The 23,959-nt window shown below is 34.9% G+C and overlaps 3 protein-coding genes across 3 annotated transcripts; all 3 read left to right on the top strand.

Annotated features, from left to right (window-relative positions):
* Positions 1–2,463: 2,463 nt before the first annotated feature.
* On the top strand, positions 2,464–4,105 carry HOXD11 (homeobox D11). Its single transcript, XM_072119904.1, has 2 exons — positions 2,464–3,085; positions 3,735–4,105. Exons 1-2 carry the CDS (start codon positions 2,464–2,466, stop codon positions 3,965–3,967), a joined length of 855 nt encoding a protein of 284 aa, XP_071976005.1. The 3' UTR covers positions 3,968–4,105.
* Positions 4,106–10,824: 6,719 nt separating this feature from the next.
* HOXD10 (homeobox D10) lies at positions 10,825–13,772 on the top strand. Its single transcript, XM_072119903.1, has 2 exons — positions 10,825–11,612; positions 13,017–13,772. Exons 1-2 carry the CDS (start codon positions 10,874–10,876, stop codon positions 13,292–13,294), a joined length of 1,017 nt encoding a protein of 338 aa, XP_071976004.1. The 5' UTR covers positions 10,825–10,873; the 3' UTR covers positions 13,295–13,772.
* A 3,294-nt stretch (positions 13,773–17,066) lies between these two features.
* Positions 17,067–18,670, top strand: HOXD9 (homeobox D9). The gene is made up of 2 exons (XM_072119902.1): positions 17,067–17,684; positions 17,972–18,670. Exons 1-2 carry the CDS (start codon positions 17,084–17,086, stop codon positions 18,211–18,213), a joined length of 843 nt encoding a protein of 280 aa, XP_071976003.1. The 5' UTR covers positions 17,067–17,083; the 3' UTR covers positions 18,214–18,670.
* Positions 18,671–23,959: the final 5,289 nt, after the last annotated feature.

Genomic DNA, 23,959 nt, shown 5'->3' with positions numbered 1-23,959 from the left:
AATGTAAAAATGTAGATAGATAGATAGATAGATAGATAGATAGATAGATAGATAGATAGATAGATAGATAGATATTTGTGTGTACATGCTTTTCGCATGTGAGCCTGACTCGACAGGTTTTGCAAACATTATATGAATCAATTACAAAAAAAGATCTAAATATGTCGAAATTTTTAGCTTTGTATGTTATGTGTAATGTATGGAATACACACACACACACACACACACACACACACACACATATATATATATATATATATATATGTGTGTTCTAATTAAATTCTTATAGCGTAAATGTAAAGCCACCAGTCATATCAATATTTCTAATTGTACTATCTTTATCTATCTATCTATCTATCTATCTATCTATCTATCTATCTATCTATCTATCTATCTATCTATCTATCTATCTACCTTTCTAACTAGTCAGCCAACTATTCCCCCAACCTTTGAAGAGCACAACAGCTACCCTTCTATATATACGTTAGACATCGATATAAAGTTTTCTATCTATGCAATATCCCTATACAATATCTACCTATTACCCTAGTAAATACATATCTATATATAACATTTATACATGTTTGTTATTCCATTATATATATGTATCTATTTATCCGCATGTCGATCTATCCAACCACCCGACCGACCACCCATCCATTTATGGGCTCAGGATCTGTGTATCGATATATATGTTCACGATTTGTTAATATATGTTATATTTATGCAATAGATATGTTTACTATATCGAGTTTTTCCCATATTCTAAAATAAGAATATTTATATTTAATGTACTGGTCTAGACTAATGTTCTATACTATATCTATATGTGTCTATCTATCTATCTATCTATCTATCTATCTATCTATCTATCTATCTATCTATCTATCTATCTATCTATCTATCATCTATCCTTCTATCTATCTATCTATCTATCTATCTATCTATTTATCTATCTATCTCTGATAATCTTGCTTTCTGCTCACATGTAGTATGTTCATTATATTCAGTAGCACAGTATAGATATTTCAGTGTATACTGATGCATCTGATTATGGTTGTTTGTAGGATTTTGCTTAAAACGGTATCTAGTAGAGAATATAATCCATGACTTGTAGCACAGGGACATGTTGCTTTCTATGGTAGGGGCCATTTTTGTCATGTATACATGGAATATTATTCCTCAGTGGTTATGAAACTAGTAATATATTATATATGTGATATTACTGTGTCATGTTATATATTAGTGTCGCTACAGATTTGTAGTAGCGAATATTGTATGTATCTCTGTTTATTTCATGTATGAAAAATAAGTGGATCGATTACAAATTTTTCACAATATTCAGTATATATTCATTGCTGTTTGACTTTGCAACACTATGCCTGAAAAATATGTGTATATGTGTGAATATAGCTCTATACATTGTTGCTGATGTATGTTGATATTTATGATTGTATGTAATGGCATGTACATTCGCTAATGTGAGGGGTCTGGGTAGTTAAACATGTGTCTACATGTGTCCTGCCCTATAGACATACCATGAATATATTCTAAATTCTGTTCATAGAAATGTAAAGCGAAACATGTTCAGGGGTGTCAAATTTGTAGACATGTATAAACATACACCTACACTCATGCATACATATACAGACATATGTGTGTGTATATATATATATATATATATATATATATATATATATATATATATATATATATACAGAGATCCATAGACACAAATATACACTCATACATACATGGATATGTGTAACCCCAAATTAGAAACAAGAATATTCCTATACTAGATATGGTTCAGCTTGTATATGACTTTATGGGTTCGCTATGTTTAACTCTATAATCTCTTTAGGGATATTTTTCCTCCTGATTTGGGTTGATTACACTTATAATCTTTCTTAGATACAAGAATATGCATCTGTTTAGATGTAAGAATATGAATCTTCTTCCTTATATGGTTATTTGCAATTCATATCAATGTCTTATAATATTTATTTTCTGTATATGTATAATATAGTCTATAATGAAGTTCATGACTGTATGGAGGGTGATATATCCAGACTCATTATATAGATATGCAACAATTCTGGTAAAATAGCAGTAACTTTCCCACCTGGGAGCCCTTTAGTTGGTCTTTAGACCCAATCTGCTTGGAAATAGAGGTATCATTGTGTGTGAGAGAGGTGCAGGAGCAGAGGGTTGCACCTTTGTGTGTGTAGTGTGGAGGGATGTAGCATTCTGCAGGCTTCTTATAGATATCAGGACATTGTACATGGGGGGATCACGTGACGCAATTACCACTAGAATCAATCAAGATGAATTGCACGTCAGCAGCACGTTCAGGCTTTTTTCTTTAGTTGATGCTGTCCAAGCCCCTCTTGAGCAATACATGGATCTTGTTCAATGCAGTGAAATCTCCTTGTTGCTTTCCATCGCAAAAGGGGAGAAGAGATGACTGAGTTTGAGAATTGCAGCAACAACAGTGCAACACCCAACATGTATCTGCCTGGCTGTGCTGCTGCTGCTGCTGCTGCTTACTATGTGTCTCCATCGGATTTCTCCAGCAAGTCCTCGTTCCTGTCCCAGTCCTCCTCCTGCCCTATGACTTTCTCCTATTCTTCCAATTTAACTCATCATGTGCAACCTGTGAGGGAAGTGGCATTCAGGGAGTATGGCAGCAAGTGGCAATACAGGGGCAGCTACCCTTCTTATTACCCCAGTGAGGATGTCATGCACAGGGACCTCATCCAGCCTGGGAACAGAAGATCGGATATGTTATTCAAATCGGACTCAATGTGCAACCACCATGGACCCTCCGGTGCCACCTCCAACTTCTACAGCTCGGTGGGAAGGAATGGCATCCTACCACAGGGTTTTGACCAGTTCTATGATACCAGCCAAACATCATCTTACCAGATGGATATGGAGGAGCAGCCTGCAAAGTCTGAGCTCAAAACCTCCAACCCCAATAGCAAAGTGACCTCTGCACAGGACAAGAAAGTGACAAGTCCAGATAGCCCCGAATCCCCTTCTCCTGGGGGGGAGGCTGCAGCAGACAAGAGCAACACTTCAGGTAGGCATCAACTGGGGGCAAGAGTACAAGGCCAGCACTTTGTCAGCCTCCTTTTTATGTGCTATTTTATAAGCATTCAAGGGTTTTATATATCCTATAAGGTTCCCTTTACCGCTGTAAAGAGTGTGTTTACGACAGGGAACTAATTTAAGATGAGGATGGTCTATTGTTCTGCATTTTCTATTATGTTATCATGTTTTGCTGATCACCCTCCCACCACCATTACTTGTCGAGTGCCATAAAATGCATTAGTATGGACTGTAGTGTTCAATAGCTTTCATATTTGTTATAACTGTATGTCCTGTGTGGTTATGTCTACATGTCTGTGGTTATGTGTGTATGTACATGTGCACATGGCTCATATATATATATATATATATATATATATATATATATATATATATACATAATAAGAATATACAATTAAATTTTATATATTTGCATGGCATGTGTGTTTGTGTTTATTTCTATGTATATACCGTTTCTATATTATATGTATATATGTGTATGTAGCTAATATATATATATATATATATATATATATATATATATATATATATATATATATATATATATATATAATACATAAAAAGAATATACATATATTATGAATTACGTTTTTTACACATTTTCCCATTATTTTCGGCAGCTTCCCAGCGACTTAGGAAAAAGAGGTGCCCTTATAGCAAGTACCAGATTAGGGAGCTGGAGCGGGAATTTTTCTTCAATGTCTACATCAACAAGGAGAAGAGGTTACAGCTGTCCAGGATGCTCAACCTTACTGACCGCCAAGTCAAGATCTGGTTCCAGAACCGAAGGATGAAAGAAAAGAAACTCAATAGGGATCGACTGCAATATTTCACTGGGAACCCACTTTTTTGAGAGAGGGGAGACTGCACAATTTCTATACTTGGGATCCTTCTTATCATTGTACTTGGACCATGATATCTTGAGAGGATTTCCAAAACCTCTGGAGGATGCCTTCTTGGTAAGGAAAGGGTCTACAAAACGTCACTTACACAATGCAGCCAATGGTGTGTTTTTTTTTTTGGGGTGTTTTTTTTTTCTTCTTTTCTCCCCTTCCCTGAATCTATAACACTGATTATAGAGTATTTAGACTGACTGCAAACTACTAGGGGACTCCAGTGACTCCAGTACACATTAACGAATGCAGCTTTATCACACATACATATATATCTCTCTCCATATATATGTATGTATACATGTGCACGACAATGATGTTCTCTTGTGAAAATTGTTTTATGCTAAATCGGTGTTACCTTGGACACATTGCATGAGTTCCAATGTCTCAGAGGTCTTTAAATATATATGTCAGTCATTTATTGCATTATATATATAACCCCATCTGTACATATTTATTAAATTTTCAATGTTATTTTTTAACCAACCTGAATACGTCTTCTATGACTTCTAGCCTCATTTTTACATAAAGATGCAATAATGGAATATTCATTCAGAGACACGACTACAAATGTAACCACATGTATAGTCACGACTACAAATGCTACTACATTCATAGTCACGACTTTATAACCAGATTATATCAGTCTGTAGATGGAATAAGTTGAGTCACAATTGGGACATTTGGTGTGTTTGTTGAGGATCAAAAGTCAGGGATCTGGGAAAATTTGTTTATTTTGAAATCTGAAGAATTTGGTTGGGGCTTATTCCATTACAGTTTATATGGCGTGACCTACTGGGCTGTTTACAAAACCTTGAACTGTCTAGACAACACAATAAAAGTAAGGGGATCCAAGCACCATAATTGGCTTATATTAGACACCTTCTGGTGGGCTAAAAGCGATTTCCGCAAAGTGCAATAAAGGAAGAAGTGAGAAAGGGGGCTGTTTTCTTCAATGGCACTCAGTGGGCGTTATTATCCTGGCACAGAACTCAGGCAGACAAGGACTGAGGAACAGACCCACAAGAAAAGGAACTGAGAACAAAGACACTGAGAAAAATATATTGTTAGGGAAAAAATTCCTTCAATTTGGGGGAGAAAAAAACTAAGCAGTTGCCTTTGAACTTCCAAAATGTCAAGGTCATCACCTTTCACCTTACCAAATAATTAAATACCCTAAAGCTCTCTTATTATTTTTCCTAGCTGCCACCCAGTAGTGTGCATTGAAATATCTAGATATTTTATTATAGGCGAAGTAAATGACTTAAACAACATCCCCCTTCCTTCCTACCCTTTCTTCTTCTCCTTCCTCTCCCTTCTTTCTTTTTTTTTCATCCTTTCTTTCTTTCTTCTTTCTTCCTTTCTTTCTTTTTTTTTCCTTTCGTTCTTCCTTTCTTTTCTTTATGTCGTTCCATAATCATCACACTTTCCTTATTAATATGTTAGGTTTATTATAAAATTCCTGCTCATGGAATAAATCCCTAGAATCTATATAATTACCTACACACAAACATAAATATTTTCATCTGTACTAAAAAAAAAAAAAAAAATCAAAATATACAAATGTTGTAAATTAAACATGCCAAGTAAATTCCATTAATTATTTTTTAAATAGCAAGAGACTAATAATAATAATATAATACAAAAAGTAAATTCCCTTTAATGACATCTTTATTACAAAAATGTGCAATAAAATGTAATTTCTATCGATATATACTTGTTCATTCTTTTATATAACAATATTTTCCCATCTAGTGTCCTCGGTGCAGCCAAAAAAATATAAATGCCGCATTGTGTGCCATATCTCAAATGTCCACAAGAGGGCGACTTTTGCACTACAAATAGCTCAAGTGTTGCAGCATTGTCCATAAATTAGAACCCAAGTCACATAAGGATTCTAGATTCTTCTCCAGAGCAACAGTTCTGCTGAAATATGGTTTAAGTAATAAGTATTTGGATACCCATGCCATGGGCACAATCCTGAAATAAAATACACCATAGAAGAAAGAGGAAAATATTAAAATCACTGACAAATCCACAACCATAGGGAATGTACAATATGTACAATATCCATTCTGTGATGAGGACAGACCATATAGCAATAGTATATGTCCCTATAGTTTGTGTGAATTTGTATAAACGGCATTGTCAATATCATTGCTATCTCATTAGGAGAAGCAATGAGTGCAGGGAGTCTGTAGTATAGGAGCAGCTCAGACAGAGGAGAAGACTTTTGTACTAAGGTATTTATGGCTGGATCTATGCCGCAGGCTGCAGGAAACACTGTTTATTATGTTTTCTCTGTAGAAATACCAGAAGAATTCCAAATTCACCAGTTACTTCTCTGTCATTTTCATGGATCTGATAGGAATAATCTGTATCAATAAAATAAAAAAAATGTAGTTATAGACATAAAGTGATATTATTGTGCGAGAATAGATTTTCAGGCGTTGTTCAGAATTGTTGTATGTATGTGTACATATATATATATATATATATATATATATATATATATATATATATATAATATAGATTATAGATATGCACATATTAATATGTATATAGATATGTATGTGTTATATATATATATATACACACACAAAATGAATGCTTGGGCTGATAGACACATCTTTTTATATTTCGATTGAATAGAGATAACTGTAATAGACCCTTCCTTCCCTTCATATCTTTAAAAAAAGCAACAAAAAAATACACGTTATAGATATGTTTTTATCTATCCTGTCATATCTTTCATTTTTGTATGTAATTGGGATCCCTCGATATAAAGATAGATAAATAGATAGATGCTATATTTTAAAATTTCTGTATACATATATTTATTTAATTAATCACTGTATAGTTTAGCATATATGTTATTTTCTTTCTTTCTTTCTTTCTTTCTTTCTTTCTTTCTTTCTTTCTTTCTTTCTTTCTTTCTTTCTTTCTTTCTTTCTTTCTTTCTTTCTTCTAGTTTACATCTATCATTTAATTTTCTATATCATATTCCGTTACCTGAGGTTTACCTTTATCTATCTGTCTATCTATCTATCTATCTATCTATCTATCTATCTATCTATCTATCTATCTATCTATCTATCTATCCATCCATGTATCTATCACAGATAACCCCCATCTTTCTGTACCTTCCCTGTTTATGTGTTTATTATCTAGCTAGCTACATTTCATCTATCGCACTTCTGTTTAGCTTCCTATGTTCTATTTATCTGTTATCAAATAAGCAGTTGAGCTATGGGGGCATTTTCCTATTAATAATTTATCTGTTATCACACAAAAAATATCCAAACATATGAATATATCATATTTCATATGTCGATAAAGTAGATACATTGTAGTAAAACTTTTTAAGGTATATCTATCCGGCCTTCTCTCATATTTTAATTATATATTTTATAATATTTTAATACTAATCTCCGAACACTTGTATGTATCTATGATCGCCTTATATCTATTTTCTGTTTCACTATCTGTCCATCTATTTACTATCTATATATCTACGTACCTATCATCTATGTATCTATCGTCATCTATATATCTATCATTTTCTATTTATCTATTATCTATCTAGAGGCCTGGATGCCTTTCTGGGGAGCAAAAATATCACAGGTTATGGGGGGGGGGGATAAAAATATTTGTTTAATTCTTAAGGTTGGACTTGATGGACCTGCGTCTTTTTACAACTTAATATATGTATTTTATCTATGTTAATATATTTGTTATGTGTCTGCATATCTCTGTTCGCTCTACATCTCCATGTATATATGTATATATTCTGTCTGGCTTTCTGTCTGTCCAAATACTTAACATCTGCCTGTGTATCTAATATTATTAGATAGGAATAAGAATATTATTTTCTATTTCCTTGTTGGCTTTGAACTTTAAGGTCCCTGTCTCTGGTAGGAATAGTTGTTGCTATTTGTGAACACATTTCGTTCATTTGCACCCCTGGTTTATAGGAAGTATGTGATTGAATCGAGTGGGAAACATCATTTCTATAAGATATGGTCAGGTTAATGCATCTATCTATCCATCCATCTATCCATCCATCCATCTATCTATCTATCTATCTATCTATCTATCTATCTATCACTGTCTATATATATTTCTATATATCTATTGTGTATATAATTTGGAGAATTGTACAGAATTCTATTGAGCTACTACATGGTGTAGATGTGAATAATCATTATGAATGGTTTGGAAGTTTTGATTATAAAAGTTATTCTATAATGTTAGATTAAGGCAGACATATTGGCATATTTACAGGTTTATTTGGGATTTTTCTTGTTTATGTATATTTGTATGCTTATAACACACACACATATATCTGTTCAGGCTCACACACACAGATATATAGATAGATAATACACATATCATGTATCTTAAAACATACTGAACACACGGCTATGTGGGTTTTTGTAGATGGAAATACACATACATGTATCACATACATAACATAACATACTTGCACACCTTATAGATACATACATACACACCTTGTGTGTGTGGTTTTTTTTTTTAGTATGGAGATAGATAGATAGATAGATAGATAGATAGATAGATAGATAGATAGATAGATAGATAGATATGAATAGATAGATGCATACTCACATAAATATATAGTATGACAGAGAATAATAATAAACAGATACATAATAAAGCAAACTACATATCATCCCATATGTGTTGCATATGTCACTGCAGTTTTAAACAATACCTTCTGACTTGTTCACAAAAGACATAGACAGAATAGTTATTAGTTTTTATGCTTTTATTATATTCAGTAATACGCCACAAAAGATTTGATCCACAAGATATATGTTTAATAATGGATACATTCACTCCCTGACATCTGCATTAAGTTATACATGGGGTAGGTCCTGGCTTAAAGATAACTTTCTTCTATTGAATCTAAAATGAAATATATTTGTTGAGTTCAGGTGAATGAACCAGGATCTTGCGTTTGTTTTTATAATCTGAGTAAAAAAAAAAGTGCCTTGTATAAAATGTAGACAACACAGGTTGTATGTGTAATGCAGAGAGTAGGCTACAACTTGTGGAGCAACTATATAGTAATTGGGTGATTGGTGACTGCTTAACATGAAAGAGATTTACACTATTGAGCCATAAACCACCCAACTTTCACATGTAGGAGTAGGTAACATTAAGGTTGATATCAGTGATTTGAGGGGATGAAAACCTCATGGTAAAGATATTACCTTTATTGCACTATATGCTAGGACCAAAGCAACTTACAACTCTATCTAACCTCGTGGAGGAGGTTTACAGGAGTATATTCATGTTTATTAAATATATATATGTCTGAATGGCTGTATACTGGTGTATCTGCATATAGGTATACATGTGTCTGTCTGTGTGTAGAATTTAGCCCTTACAAGCCATTAGCCAGCACACAGGCAATTGCAGTTGTAAAAGGCAGTGGCTCTTAACCTGACAATGATGTTGTATTTGAACAGCTGCGAGTGAGGCTTCCATTTTATCAAAGGTCTGTCTCATTGCCACAAACCCAGACATTTTATTGTTTTAACTGCATAGGAAATAAAATGCCTGCAAAGAATAGGGGGTCTTAAAAGAGCAATGGCTCCTGGAATTCCCAAAATTCTAAATAACTTGCAATGAATCTCTGATTTTCAATCTTATTATTGTTTTTTCTCTATTTTTGTTCATTGTTGTATTTGGTATTGTTTGAAATGTTTCTTGTACGGGAAAAATACATATGTCCAGTACTGAGAGATATATAAAGAAAATTCCTCTTTTTCTATTTGCAAAAAAAAAGTTCTATAAAATAAGGCAAACAATTACCTTATTTCTTGCAGTCAAAATCAATTAGATCTTTTCCAATAATTCATATGACGAATACCATTATGCTAAATTTTTACCTATTAATCTTCCCCCCTTTACTAAGTTTCGATTGATTTGTGAATATAATATATGCTGGTGAGTGGTACCAGGGGGTATAACTCTCTAAAAAATAGCAACACAGGCAAGAAAAAAAAAAAGGGAGCAACTATCCAAGGAATGTAGATGAGATCAGTATTGATCGCCCTGATTCTTTTTAATATCTTTTAATAAATTGCACAACCTTTTGCACCTTCCAAGTTGTCAGGAATGAAGGCTTTTACCTAATCCATAAATAATCAGGAAAACAACAAGGTATTATAGATACTCCTCTATAACCACAGCATTACCTCTAATAATCCTTACTATCCTGGAAATGAGCATTGTGCAAACTTTCAAGGTGCATTGTGTGTGAACTCTGTGTTCTGGCTTTGCCTCCCCATAGTGACTGCCTTTAATTCTCCTTGCCATGAAGTAATGGCAGTCCTTTAGGTCAGCTGCAGACTCTTTGATTTGAATATAAAGCAATAAAGAAAGGGACTGGTGATTTAATTTGCATTATTATTACTGTATTTTTTTTTTTATCCCCTGCTATGGGACTGATGATGATATCAAGGGATCTACTGCATGTTGCTATTGCATTTCAAGCTTTTCAGTACAAAAAAAAAAGGATAATGTTTTAGGTATATAAAAAAAAATAACCTTAAATCAGCGCAGTGCACCAGGGCTGCTGCCATAGGAGACTTGCTGGGCAGCACTTTCACTGTGGCTTAGTAGATGTCGCTGTTGACCACAGTTGAGCTGCAGCCCAGGCTAGCCCAAGCACCATGTGACCTGCAGGGAGGTAGCAGCTCAAGGCCATTTTCAATTCTCATTGGCTTACTTGTCATGTGGTTGTGCAGAGGCATCCACAATTACACAGGGAATGTTTTCCTAGAGATGTCAGCCTACAAAGGACACAATCTCTCTTCTTCAAATTCCTCCCCAAAATGTCCTTTCCAAACAGCTCTCCTGCTGCAAATACTTTTTTAGTAGATTCTTTGATCAGTGCCTGTAGAAGTGACACTTTCTATGCTAACAACGCCAGCATGTACATGCCACCTAACTCAGACATTGGGACTTATGGGATGCAAACCTGTGGACTGCTACCATCTCTGGCAAAAAGAGAAGTCAATCACCAAAACATGGGTATGAATGTACATCCCTATATACCTCAAGTAGACAGTTGGACAGATCCGAACAGGTCTTGCAGAATAGAGCAACCTGTTACACAACAGATCCCCACTTGTTCCTTTCCTACAAATATTAAGGAAGAGACCAATTGCTGCATGTATTCTGATAAGCGAGCAAAAGTCATTTCTTCAGAGGTGCCACCATACCAAAGGATGGTCTCTGAGAACTGTTCTGTTGACAACTCTGAGGTTCCTGTCCCAGGATATTTTAGGCTGAGCCAGACCTACGCCAGTGGGAAACCCCAAGAGTACAATAATAACCAAGAAACCAGTTCATCCTTAATGTTACAGCTAAACCCCCGCGGCAGCTCCAAACCTCAGCTATCTTCTCCTCATCAGATGGATAAGAAAATGAATGAAAACCCGAGCAGCCAAGACTCCTCCAAAGTCCCCTCAGTGGAAAGTCCAGAGTCCAAGGCTGCCCTGCAGGAGGACAGGAGCTGCCTGGCTGAGGTGTCTGTGTCCAGCCCTGAAGTCCAAGACAAGGAAAGTAAAGGTCGGTATCATTACAAAGAAGTTTTATCAAGCATTGATTGCATGCTGTAGTAGTAGCACCATAAAACACTGTGTAAAATACTAGCATTGCCTCCCATAACATTTAATGGTAACTACATGTCAAGAAGGAACTGCCCTGTTTTTCTTCTTGTTTTTTTTTGTACTCAGGTATTTAAAAAATAAAATAGCTTTAGCATGCATGATCATGTATGATCATCATCCAGACACATCTCATGCAAGGGCTGCATTAAAAGTCCATTATCAATGGCTGTGCAGGATATAATCTCCCTCCAGTGTATTTTATAAGGGGTTAATTCTGGGGAAAGTCCAAGCATTTAGTTTACTTTTAGCGGACGATAATTTTGCCCCATGTTCAATAGATACAATATGTTAATGTATTGTTATATTAGAATGTCCCTGATATCATGTATCCTTGTACATTGTATACATCTGTATCCAGCTGTATAGTAGGTATCAACAATAGGTGACACTCTGAACGTTGTGTCTGGAAATTCGGAATTTATTTGTTTATGTTTCTCCTTTATATAATCTATATATGTGTTTAAAATGACTCCATATACTGTTTAATATACTACTGTCACTGACTACAATGCAGGCAGAAGGAGGCATTTATAGGATTGTTTTTGCTGCGCTTATATATCTGTGTACACTTTGTTAGCGTTTTCTGCATTATATTTGCATGTGTATATACAGATATATTCATATAAACTTATTATTACATTATATATACCTGTATACATGTCTATCTTTTGTATTTGCATGTGTAGACAGATACAGTATATTCAAATAAACGTATATTTACGTTTATCTATCTATCTATATATCTATCTTCCTATCCATCCATCTATATATATGTATGCAAGTATTTAGCTGATAACTATATCTGTATACAGGTATATAGCTGTTCGCTATCTGTATGTAGCTTTTTGCTTTTACAGAAATTACACATGTATATGTTTTCGCATATATCAGCCTATTTATTATGTTACATACATACGTATCTAGGTGTTTGAATAGCTATCTACAGCATGTGTGTATATATGTATATATATATATATATATATATATATATATATATATATATATATATGTGTGTGTGTGTGTGTGTGTGTTTGAATATCTATATACTATAAACATATAGTATATAGTGTACATATTGCCAAAACTGTATATAAATGTGGCAATGCACCATCCCATCCTCTGTTATGTCTTATATGAGGTTTTTATTTAATTCATTTTTGACTGAAGGGTCATTGTCAAGTCTATGCATAGAGTTCAGTTGTTGTTTTTTTGCGGGGGAGGGGGGTTATAAACAAAATAATTTATATATATATATATATTTATTTATTTTATTTTTTTGTTTTCTTTTGTTTTATCACAATAGAGGACATCAAGTCTGATACACCCACCAGCAATTGGTTAACTGCAAAGAGTGGCAGGAAGAAGAGGTGCCCATACACTAAGCACCAGACACTGGAGTTAGAGAAAGAATTCTTGTTTAACATGTATCTGACTCGAGAGCGCCGCCTAGAGATCAGTAAGAGCGTCAACCTCACTGACAGGCAGGTCAAAATCTGGTTTCAAAATCGCAGAATGAAGCTTAAGAAGATGAGTAGAGAGAACCGAATCCGTGAACTCACCGCCAATCTGACTTTTTCCTAAAAGCAACCATTGCCCCCCCCCCCCCTTACAGCAGAGACTGTGACCCCCCACATCCCATCCATCCCCTGTGATCTAGAATGTGACTCCTCATTTTATAGTGCTGCAAGTGTCTCTATGTATTTTCATGGGTATATAAATAATAATAAACTTCTAGCACATGTAATTTATTATTTTTATTTTTTTCACCGTATGGCAGGGTAAAACAATTGAAGAAAGTTTTATCATTTATAGTCTTAAATTATTGGGACTGGTCAAATCCATCCAAACAATGTGACTTTTTCATGTTTTTTCTAAGGAATAGTCTTTCTGCGTGTTACTTTATGGACCTCAGCATTTTAACCTTCATGTTTATTCTTATTGACTTTTGGGGACAAAACAAAAAAAAGCACATTTTCTGTAAATGTCTCTGCTCCAAGTAACTGAGAATCTGTTTGGTCAATGTGTAGTTTATTTGAGTCGTATTCCTGGTAGAACTTTTCTTGTGATATGTGCCAATATCAATGAGACAGCTCTGTGTCCATATTGTGCATGTTCTGTGCATGTCTAATGCAATAAATGGTCTGAACGCTTCATCTTCTCTGCCTGTTTATACATTGTTATTAGACTATTTATATAGACTTCTACTATGGTAAAGAGTATTATAGTGGTATCATAAAGGCACCCACTCTTGGCTTTGACTCAATTGTACGGAAGGTTGTAGCCAGAATGGCTATGTTTGTAGTCAGACCTGTTCATGTATTTCCTCTAAAATATCTAAAACCAACTTCCAGGTAAGTGCATGTAATATATATATATTGCTTCATTGAAGTTTTAAACATGTTAATGGGGTAAATATTCGATAATAGATTGATAGAAAGATGTGAATATGTAGATAAATAAATACTTGTATAGATATGTGTGTGTGTGTGTGTGTATGTATGGATAGATAGAAAGAAAGAAAGAAAGAAAGAAAGAAAGAAAGAAAGAAAGAAAGAAAGAAAGAAAGAAAGAAAGAAAGAAAGAAAGAAAGAAAGAGAGACATTGATGTGTGTGGATAGATGGATGGACGGACATAGATAGATAGATAGATAGATAGACAGACAGACAGATAGATAGATAGATAGATAGATAGATAGATAGATAGATAGATAGATAAATTAATAGATAGATATTACAAAGCTATTAATACATAACTAGATACATAACTAGATTGGCAAACATATGAGTAGAAACTTAAATACTGGATATATAGATAGATAGATAGATAGATAGATAGATAGATAGATAAAATATAAATAGATAGATAATATATATGACAGACAGATAGATAATAGATAGAAACAGATAGATAAATCATATATAGAGAGAAAAATCTAAGAGCTTGTGCGATAGATAGATAGATAGATAGATAGATAGATAGATAGATAGATAGATAGATGATAGATAGATAGATAGATAGATAGATAGATAGATAATGACCATAGAAATCCACACCACTACCTGCATACATTAATGTATATAATAACATATAATGATATTACAAAATATTACAAAATAAACTTTTACAATGGTTACAATATTTAATTTACAACATGTTAATGAATGCAGTGAATATGCTCCACTAATTTGTTATTTATTGTGTTGTTATTATTATAATGTAGATTTTGTCCTGTAGTCTTAGAGACATAGAGAGATAAATAAATTCTAAGTCCAGGAAACCTCATCCTGGGTCAGTGCTCCAGTGTTAGCCCCCGCTATGTTTGTGTCTGTGCATTTTGTATCTCTCAATGTCATTGCTGGATACAATTGTATTATCTGCTATAGAGCCCATCTCTCTGAGCTCTGTGGATCTCTGTATTGATCTGATGCCCCTGACTGATATAATGAGAGGAGGCTCATTCCCCTCCTGACAATAGATAAGTGTAGGATGAGGACTTTACAGCTCGCGTCCCCTTCTGCCCGCAGTGTTCTTCTACATTTGTTGTCCCCGTACATGGACGTTTATGACAGAACAGCATAGACCTTCTGTAGCTTCAGATAAACTCCCTTTTATACCAGGAAACAACCCCAATAAACTTAGAGCCTTCCTGCAAAATAACAAGAACATCACAGGCTCATTCAGTGCTGAGGTTTAAGAAATTCTTTCTAGCTGAGATCCTGGGGGACAGCGGCTAAATCCTATTTACTCCAACACTAAAACTGCTTCCATAAAAGTGCAATCTCACATTTCTTTCCCCTGCCTGATGCCCTTTGATTCTGATTATTAGTAATTGTTAGGATAAAGTTACTTTTTTTGTGTGCATTAAAATGTGTTGTGTTTGTCTATTTATGTGTATGTTCATTTATATGTCGTCTGTTATTTATATATATATATATATATATATATATATATATATATATAATGTATGTGTGTGTGTTGTGTGTGTTGTGTGTGTGTGTTTGTATAATATATGTGTTGTTATGTTTACTTGTTTGTGTTTAAGTATTATGTGTGTGTGTTTATATATATATATACCCATATGTGTGTGTTGTATTATATGTTTGTTTATTATATTTGTTTGTGTGCTTGTGTATAAATATAAATGTATGTGTATAATTATATGTCTATATTATATATTTATATATGGGTATTATATGTTATTTTGTGGATTATATGTGTGTGTGTATTATATATGTTTGTGGATTATGTATGTGTGCATATGATATGTTTTTGTGTGTATTGTAGTTATATATAGTAAATGTGTAGTATGTGTTTGTATGTATAATATATTTTTGTGTGTAGTTATTTGTGGATGATATGTGTTTGTGTTATAGGTATACAGTATATGTGTTTATATGTGTTGTGTGTGTAATATATTTCTGTGTGGATTATATGTGTGTATGTGCGTTGATATGTTTGTGTGTGTGTCATAGTTGTATATAGTATATATGTGTTTGTGTTGTGTGTGTGTATAATATATTCCTGTGTGTTATATGTTGATGTGTGTATTACTATGTGCACTACATATAAACGATTGATGCCACATTGAACACAACAATAGCAGGGTCCAGTAGCAGATGATTTCAGCAGAGGTTTTAATGTTCTTCTTTAGACCATTTGATTACAGGGCACATTAATGTATAATCAAATGCACCTCATAAAAATTTTATTGAATCCCATAAAAATCATGATAGTCTTCTTCCACCTGTTTTTAAAAACACTATGAAGGTTTTATGCATTTCACACATTACAGCCTCTTCTATGTAAATATGAACTGTTGCTGAACGCTGGAGGAGAGGGCACCAACAATGTGCTGCTGCCTCCTCTCCTTTCTCTCTGGTTTCTCTGTAATTTCTTGTTTGTGGCTAGTAAAACAAGTTTTATACCCAGAGGTCAATAATCAGAACATGCTTCCCCTAGTTCTCCTGTGAGGGTCCCCACAGTTTAAAGGGTAATTAAACAAATTCAGGCAAAGTGATTAAAAATGAATGGCAGGGGGAAAGAGAGAGAGAGAAAGAGAGAGAGGAAGAAATAGTCCCTGGTATCCCTACTCCAGCACAAGCAGCAAGGTGCTGGCGCCCCCGATCTGCCCCCTCCCCATGCGTCTCCTTCCATATATCTCCGCATAGTTACACTTTTATTTTTAATTGTATGTGTTTTTAATCACATCAGCCCCCCAGTTAAAGCGGATTGATTTACTCTGTATTGGTAAATATGATCACGTGGAGCCCACAACCAATGGACGGAGGATGCAGCCTGCAAAATACTATGATTGTTCTCAGGGAGGGTATTACATACAGTTAAGTGTAACCTTTTAGGGAAGCCTTAAAATGTCCTCCAGTGGCACCCTAAGTAACTACTATGTGGATTCCCTCATAGGACATGAGAATGAAGAGGTCTATGGTGCTGCTAGATTCTCCCAAGGAGGTCACACGACGACCTCTAGGCCACCACCAGGTGTTGGGGACACTTCTGATTTCTCTTCTTGCAGCTTTGCGTCCAAATCCAGCGTGTTCCCTGCGTCTTGGACTACGGTGCACCCTCAGCCTTCTCCAGGGATGACTGGGATCTATCACCCTTACATGGGCCAGTCCCACCTCAGCTCAGAGAGCAGCAGCAGATACACAGTGCGCTCCTGGCTGGAGCCCATCTCCACCACTGCTTCCTCCTTCCCTGGATTTCACCCCAACGGGCGCAGCTATGGGATCAAACCAGAAAGTGCACCCAAAAGGACCGAGTGCTCCTCATATGAATCCCAGGGAATGCCAGAGTATTCCTTCACAGAGAGCCCAGAGAAGCCTCCACCTAAAGACAATCCTGCAGCTGCTGCAGCTCCCAGCGAGGAAACAGACAACTCTACTGAGCTCAAAGAAGAGAAGCAGCAGCAGCCACCACCACCACAACAGCAACAGAATCAACAAATTGACCCAAGTAAGTACAAAAAAAAAATCAGGAGTGAGGGAAAGAAATTGCTGTTTGATTTATAGCCCCGAACCTGCAAAGCTCTAAATGTGCAAAACTGATAGTTTTACTAACCTATAAAACCGTCTAGACAAGCAGCATATAGCCCAAGCTGCAACAAGAGGCTATAAAATGCTATAAAACCACCTCAGATCAAGACATCACACTGCTCACTGTAAACACAAGACCCCCTTTTTATGATAATTCGTTATAAAAGTGCAAAACCTCAGCCCCTTGTCTCCTCTCTCTATCCCTAGATAATCCTGCAGCAAACTGGATCCATGCGAGATCCACCAGGAAAAAGAGATGTCCCTACACCAAATACCAAACCCTGGAACTAGAGAAGGAATTCCTGTTCAACATGTACCTGACCAGGGATCGTCGCTATGAAGTAGCAAGAATACTAAACCTCACAGAGAGACAAGTCAAAATCTGGTTCCAAAACAGGAGAATGAAAATGAAGAAGATGAACAAGGAGAAAGGAAACAAGGAGCAATAGCGAAGCACATGGGGATAAGCACTGAGTCTTCTCTGTATTATCTGGAACGATGAAATCTATATATTTAGGTCATTTTTTTCTTGGAATTAGATGTAAATGTGTTGTGTATTTTGCAGACTTGGTTGTCAGTGCGCATCTGAAGGTGCAGCCATTTTTGGGGACTATTTCTGATTGAGTAATATTGTGATTGCACGGTAGGTATAATATGACATTACTGAAGCATCTTATGGATCTGTAGGAGGTTAGTGTTTAGTTTCTTAGAATTACAAGAAATGTAAAGTAGAGTCGGAGTCGGGGAATAATAATTCAGTATCCATAAACCTACACAGCAGGAATATTCAGTCTGCATGTGATGTGACCCTAATAGACTCGTTATTAGTGGAAACAAAATAATCGCATGTACAACTAGGCCTAGGATTCCGTTTACAAAATGTTCTTATTTTATTCTAGGATTTGATCTCTGCATTCGTATTATTATTATTTTTATTATTATTATTTTTGCATTGATTTTTTTTTTTTATAAATCGATAACAAAACAAAATGGCTGATTTTCTATAATTTAAGGACTTTTATTTCTTTTTTTTAGATTAAATTAAATGCAACATGTTATCATGGACAGAACAAGATCGATTTATGCTGGAATGATGTGCTTTCATGTTTCATGGAGTTTTATACTCTTGTTTATTAGCTAGAGAACCGACTTATGAGAAATGTGTAATGGCAGCAGAGAATTCAGGGAAACTGCAATCAGCAAATGGATACTGTACCCTCTGCATTGGCATTAGGTGGCATTAACAACTTGTTTTCTGTAGTCATCTTTGATATTTCCATATTTATCGATCTCTCATCTATCCATCCATCCCTCTTTCAACTCTATCTATTTATCTATCTATTCTCTCTTTTCTCTCTCTCTCTCTCATATCTATCTTTCAACCAATTTCATCTATGATCCCTCTCTTTCTTTCTATCTCTCTCATCTATCTATCTATCTATCTATCTATCTATCTATCTATCTATCTATCTATCTATCTATCTATCTATCTATCTATCTGTCTATTTTATGTCATATTATTTCCCATGAAGAACGAACATCCAGCACTAAGCTCTCAGTATCTGGTTCTGAATTATGTTTACATTGACTTGTAACCTACATGCCTATGTTTTTGGACAATCTGAAATTCTAAAGGAAACAAAAAAAATAAAGTTTTTGTCCTTGTCTTTGAGAAGAAGGTGTTGTATTTAGATCATTGCCGGCTATATACCTTCTAAATTCTTTTAAAACAGGAAGAGCTGTGGTGTAATAAAGTCATTTGATCGGCTAGACGTCTGGACTTAATGGTTTTATGGTGGTCCAAGGGGGGCTTTTTTGAGTCCTTTCAAAGGGTCTTATTTAGATGTTTGTGTCTCTTCAAAAGTAAAACCTAAAAAAAAAAAACTGGGAAACTTGGACTATTCTTTGTCTGGTCCAGATGTCCAGAAACAACACCACGTTTAAGGATAAGCAAACGAATTCACATTCACAGGCCTTTCATATAGCAGCAAATTCTCAGCTCAGATGAAAACGTTTCTTTCTAGTTTTCTTTATTTTTTTTGTAGGCAGAATTTTATATTTATGAAATATAATTCATGTCTTTTATTTAGTCACACTGGTATATGGAAAGTCTTTGCTAAGGTTTGTAGTTATAGCTGTGATGGTGAGCAAAGGAAATCACTAGACTGCTGCAAATAGATCATTTTTTAATTTCTTTAAAAAATGTAGTATGAAATGTGTCCATTTTGTATAATGAGTAAATATGTATAAAAACGACTATATATATTATGTTAGTTGATATTATTTTATAAATAATATAAAATTTATAAATATATATAGAAGCAAATGTGTGGATATATAAGCACTTAAGCATATATGTATATATATATATATATATATATATATATATATATATATATATATTTGCATTTTGACTTTTGCACTTTGATTTAATTTAATTTAAATATATGCTTAAGTGTTAGACATATATATATGGGTATATATATATATATATATATATATATATATATATATATATATATATACCCAGATCTCGTTATATAATGGTTGGTCAGTGTGGACCAGAGTTCATTTGGCGTTCACTGTCTTTAACCCACTTTTAATTTACAAGGAAAACATCTAGTGGCAGCACAGAACTGGTGGCATATGGCTTGAAACCTCGTCATTTGCAAGATATAAAAATGACAGGGTTTGCAGCGTTATTTCTAAAATCCTGATACCAGCAGTAACTTCAATTGCTGTGAAATAAACATTTATGGTAAAATAAACAAATTTATGACTTGCGAGGACTCTGGGTGACCGCTAGGTAGCGCTCTTACTCCACTTGTTTTATAGCTGAGCTGTCATGATCCTTTCTTTAATGTCACTTCGTGTACAATGCCTTTCAGGGAGACTCATTAATCTAATCTGCTAAAATATGACTGATTTTTGCATAAAAAATAAAGATATTGTAAACTTTATTGCGCACAAAGCATAAACATATGGACAATCTACTAATATATATGAGACAACCAGCATCCCCTATATCATAATTTTGTGACAATAAGTCTTACCTTCCTAATAAATTCAACATATGTGACATACTTGTCCCCAACTTCAACTTGATACTCATGTGCATACTCACTAGCATTGCCCAAATCACAACTATGACATAGCTAGTATTCTACATACTATCATACCTGCATCATACCCGACATACCCACATCATAGCTATGTAGCTGGTATGTAGCTAGTAGTATCTATAGAACTATACTGCATGATGATCTACCTACCTATCAATCTCTCATTTCTAACTACCTGCCTACCTATTGATCTCGCATTTCTATTTGCCTTCCTATCTTTCTCTCTATATCTTTTCTATAATCTATCGATCATCTATGTTTCTATCTATGTATTAACTATTTCTGTCTATATCTGTCTACTTCTTCATCTAAATAAAAATAAAAACTCACACTTACTTTCTGTCCCATTGACTTCAATTTAAAAAAAAAACTTAAGGTCATGCGTTGTGGTCAGTTTAGCACCATCCGTTTTGGATCAGTTTTTTTCTAACGGAAAAAAAGTACTGCAAGCTGTTTTTTTTCTGTGCAAAAAAATGAAGAATAACGGATCACTGTACAACTGATGCCATAAAAATTTACATTGATTACAATGGGATTTAAAACTGATCTATTATAGTTTTTTTATTTTTCTGGGTAGAAATCGAAACGGTAATTACTACCGTAGTGTGAACTGAGCGTAATCTACTTTATATTACATCATCTACATACCTATGGGATGGTAACATTGCAGAGCTAGTATAATGTACATCATAACTACATGGTGTAACTAGCATTGCCTATATGATGACGAAATGGAATAGCTGCTTTATGTGCCATTGCTAGTTATACCTGATATGTGACATAACTAATCTGCTTTATACTACATGGTGTAACTAGCAATGCCTACATTATATCGACATAGCTAGTATTCCTACCTTGTCATTACATGTCATAAGTAATAATACCTGTATTATAAATAGGTGACATAACTAGTATCATCTTCCTAATAGTAAATGTACACCTAATAACATCTACACACCTATAGGATACAACTAGAATTTGCACTGTTACATTGCATAACTTATATTATCTACATCTACATCACTACTAGCATTACCTAAATGTTTACCACATGGCATAACTACTCTTCCTGCCTTATAGTTATATGTCATATCTGGTAAAACCTTCATTATCAATGTATGTCATAAAGCTAGTAATAGCAAAGAAGAGTATAATCTGCATTATACTACTATTATACTCATATGCATACCTAGAAAATACAACTGGGATTATCTGCAGCCTGGTTACATTGCAAAGCTAGTATCTGCATAACAACTATGTGGTGTAGGCATTGCCTACATTGTAAGTAGTTCCTATAGTTAGTAATACCATACCTGTTATTATATGCATGATACTACATGTACACTTTACATTATCTGCATATTTAAAGGCTACACATGGGATTATCTGCAACCCGGTTACATTGCAGAGCTAGTATCTGCATCACAAGTATGTGGTGTAAGCATTACCCACATCGTAATTAGTTCCTATAGTTAGTAATACCATATCTATTATTATCTGCATGATACAACATGTACACTTTACATACTCTGCATACTTATAGGATACAACTGGGATTATAATAATAATAATTCTTTATTTATATAGCGCACACAAATTCCGCAGCGCTGCACATTGTCAAATTGGTCCCTGTCCCCATGGGGCTCACAATCTAAACAACCTAACAGTATGTTTTGGAGTGTGGGAGGAAACCGGAGGACCCGGAGGAAACCATCTGCAGCCTGGTTACATTGCAAAGCTAGTATCATTGCATCACAACTATGTGGTGTTGGCATTTCCTACACTGTAATTAGCTCCTATAGTTAGTAATACCATATCTGTTATTATTTGCATTGTACTACATGTATACTTTCTTGATCTGCATACTGGGATACAACTGGGATTATCTGCAGCCTGTTTACATTGCAGACCTAGTATTATCTGCCCCACAACTATGTGGTGTAGACATTGCCTACATTGTTAGTTCCTCTAGCTAGTAACACCATACCTGTTATTACCTGCATGATACTACATGTACACTTTACATAATCCGATATTTAAAGGATACAAGTGGGATTATCTGCAGCCTGGTTACATTGCAGAGCTAGTATCTGCATCACAACTATGTGGTGTAGGCATTGCCTTCATTGTAATTAGTTCCTATAGTTAGTCATACCATACCTGTTATTATCTGCATGATACTTCATGTATACTTGACATAATCTGCATACTTATAGGATACAACTGGGATTATCTGCAGCCTGGTTACATTGCAGAGCTAGTATTATCTGCCCCACAACTACGAGGTGTAAGCATTACCTATATTGATAATATAGCTAGTAATACCATAACTAATATCATCTGCATGATACTATATGTACACTACATAATCCACATACTATCGGATGTAACTGGGATGATCTGCTTCATACAATATGTTACATATCTACAGTACATGCTACATTTAGTATGATCTGTGTATAGCATCATCCCTGTATATATGACAGCTGCCATACCTATACACCTGTAGGTTACACAGCTCTTATCATAAAGGAGTGACCTTTATCCAATATAGTAGTATAACCCCATGTACACCCCCCCCCCATGCTATGTGTGCATGTGCCTTTAAGCCTAGTGATAAATAATAAATAACAGACTGTAAATCATTTCCAGCCTGAGTCTAATGCATAATTCACTATTTTAGGTTCTCCTAGTTTTTTTTTTTTTTCAGTCAAGGGCTAATGATGGGAAATATATTCAGGGACATGACTTTAATTTAGTATCAATTAACCTGCAAGTTCCAGCCGAGCGTGCACAAGTCAAGGGTAAATGCTCATTGGATTTGCAAATCTCTGTGTATTCTCCTGTTACTTTCAGGTTTTAGTGATCTATAAACTACACGGGACATAAAGGATATGTGAATGGCTTATAAATGTGGAAATATTCTTCATATCCATCTATAGACTGCGACTCTCTGGATAATGGAAGAACCAGAAGATATCTGAATACAATAAAGTGCAGAGTGTTCTGCAGCCCATGGCGGAGGGATCTTGTGCTGTATCCCTCCGCAGGCTATGCTGCTAATCACTCTGCC

Source organism: Engystomops pustulosus, chromosome 8, assembly GCF_040894005.1.
Source record: "Engystomops pustulosus chromosome 8, aEngPut4.maternal, whole genome shotgun sequence".
NCBI lineage: Eukaryota > Metazoa > Chordata > Amphibia > Anura > Leptodactylidae > Engystomops > Engystomops pustulosus.
The sequence above is the reverse complement of the archived record's forward strand: the minus strand, read 5'-3'. Positions and strand labels throughout refer to the sequence as shown.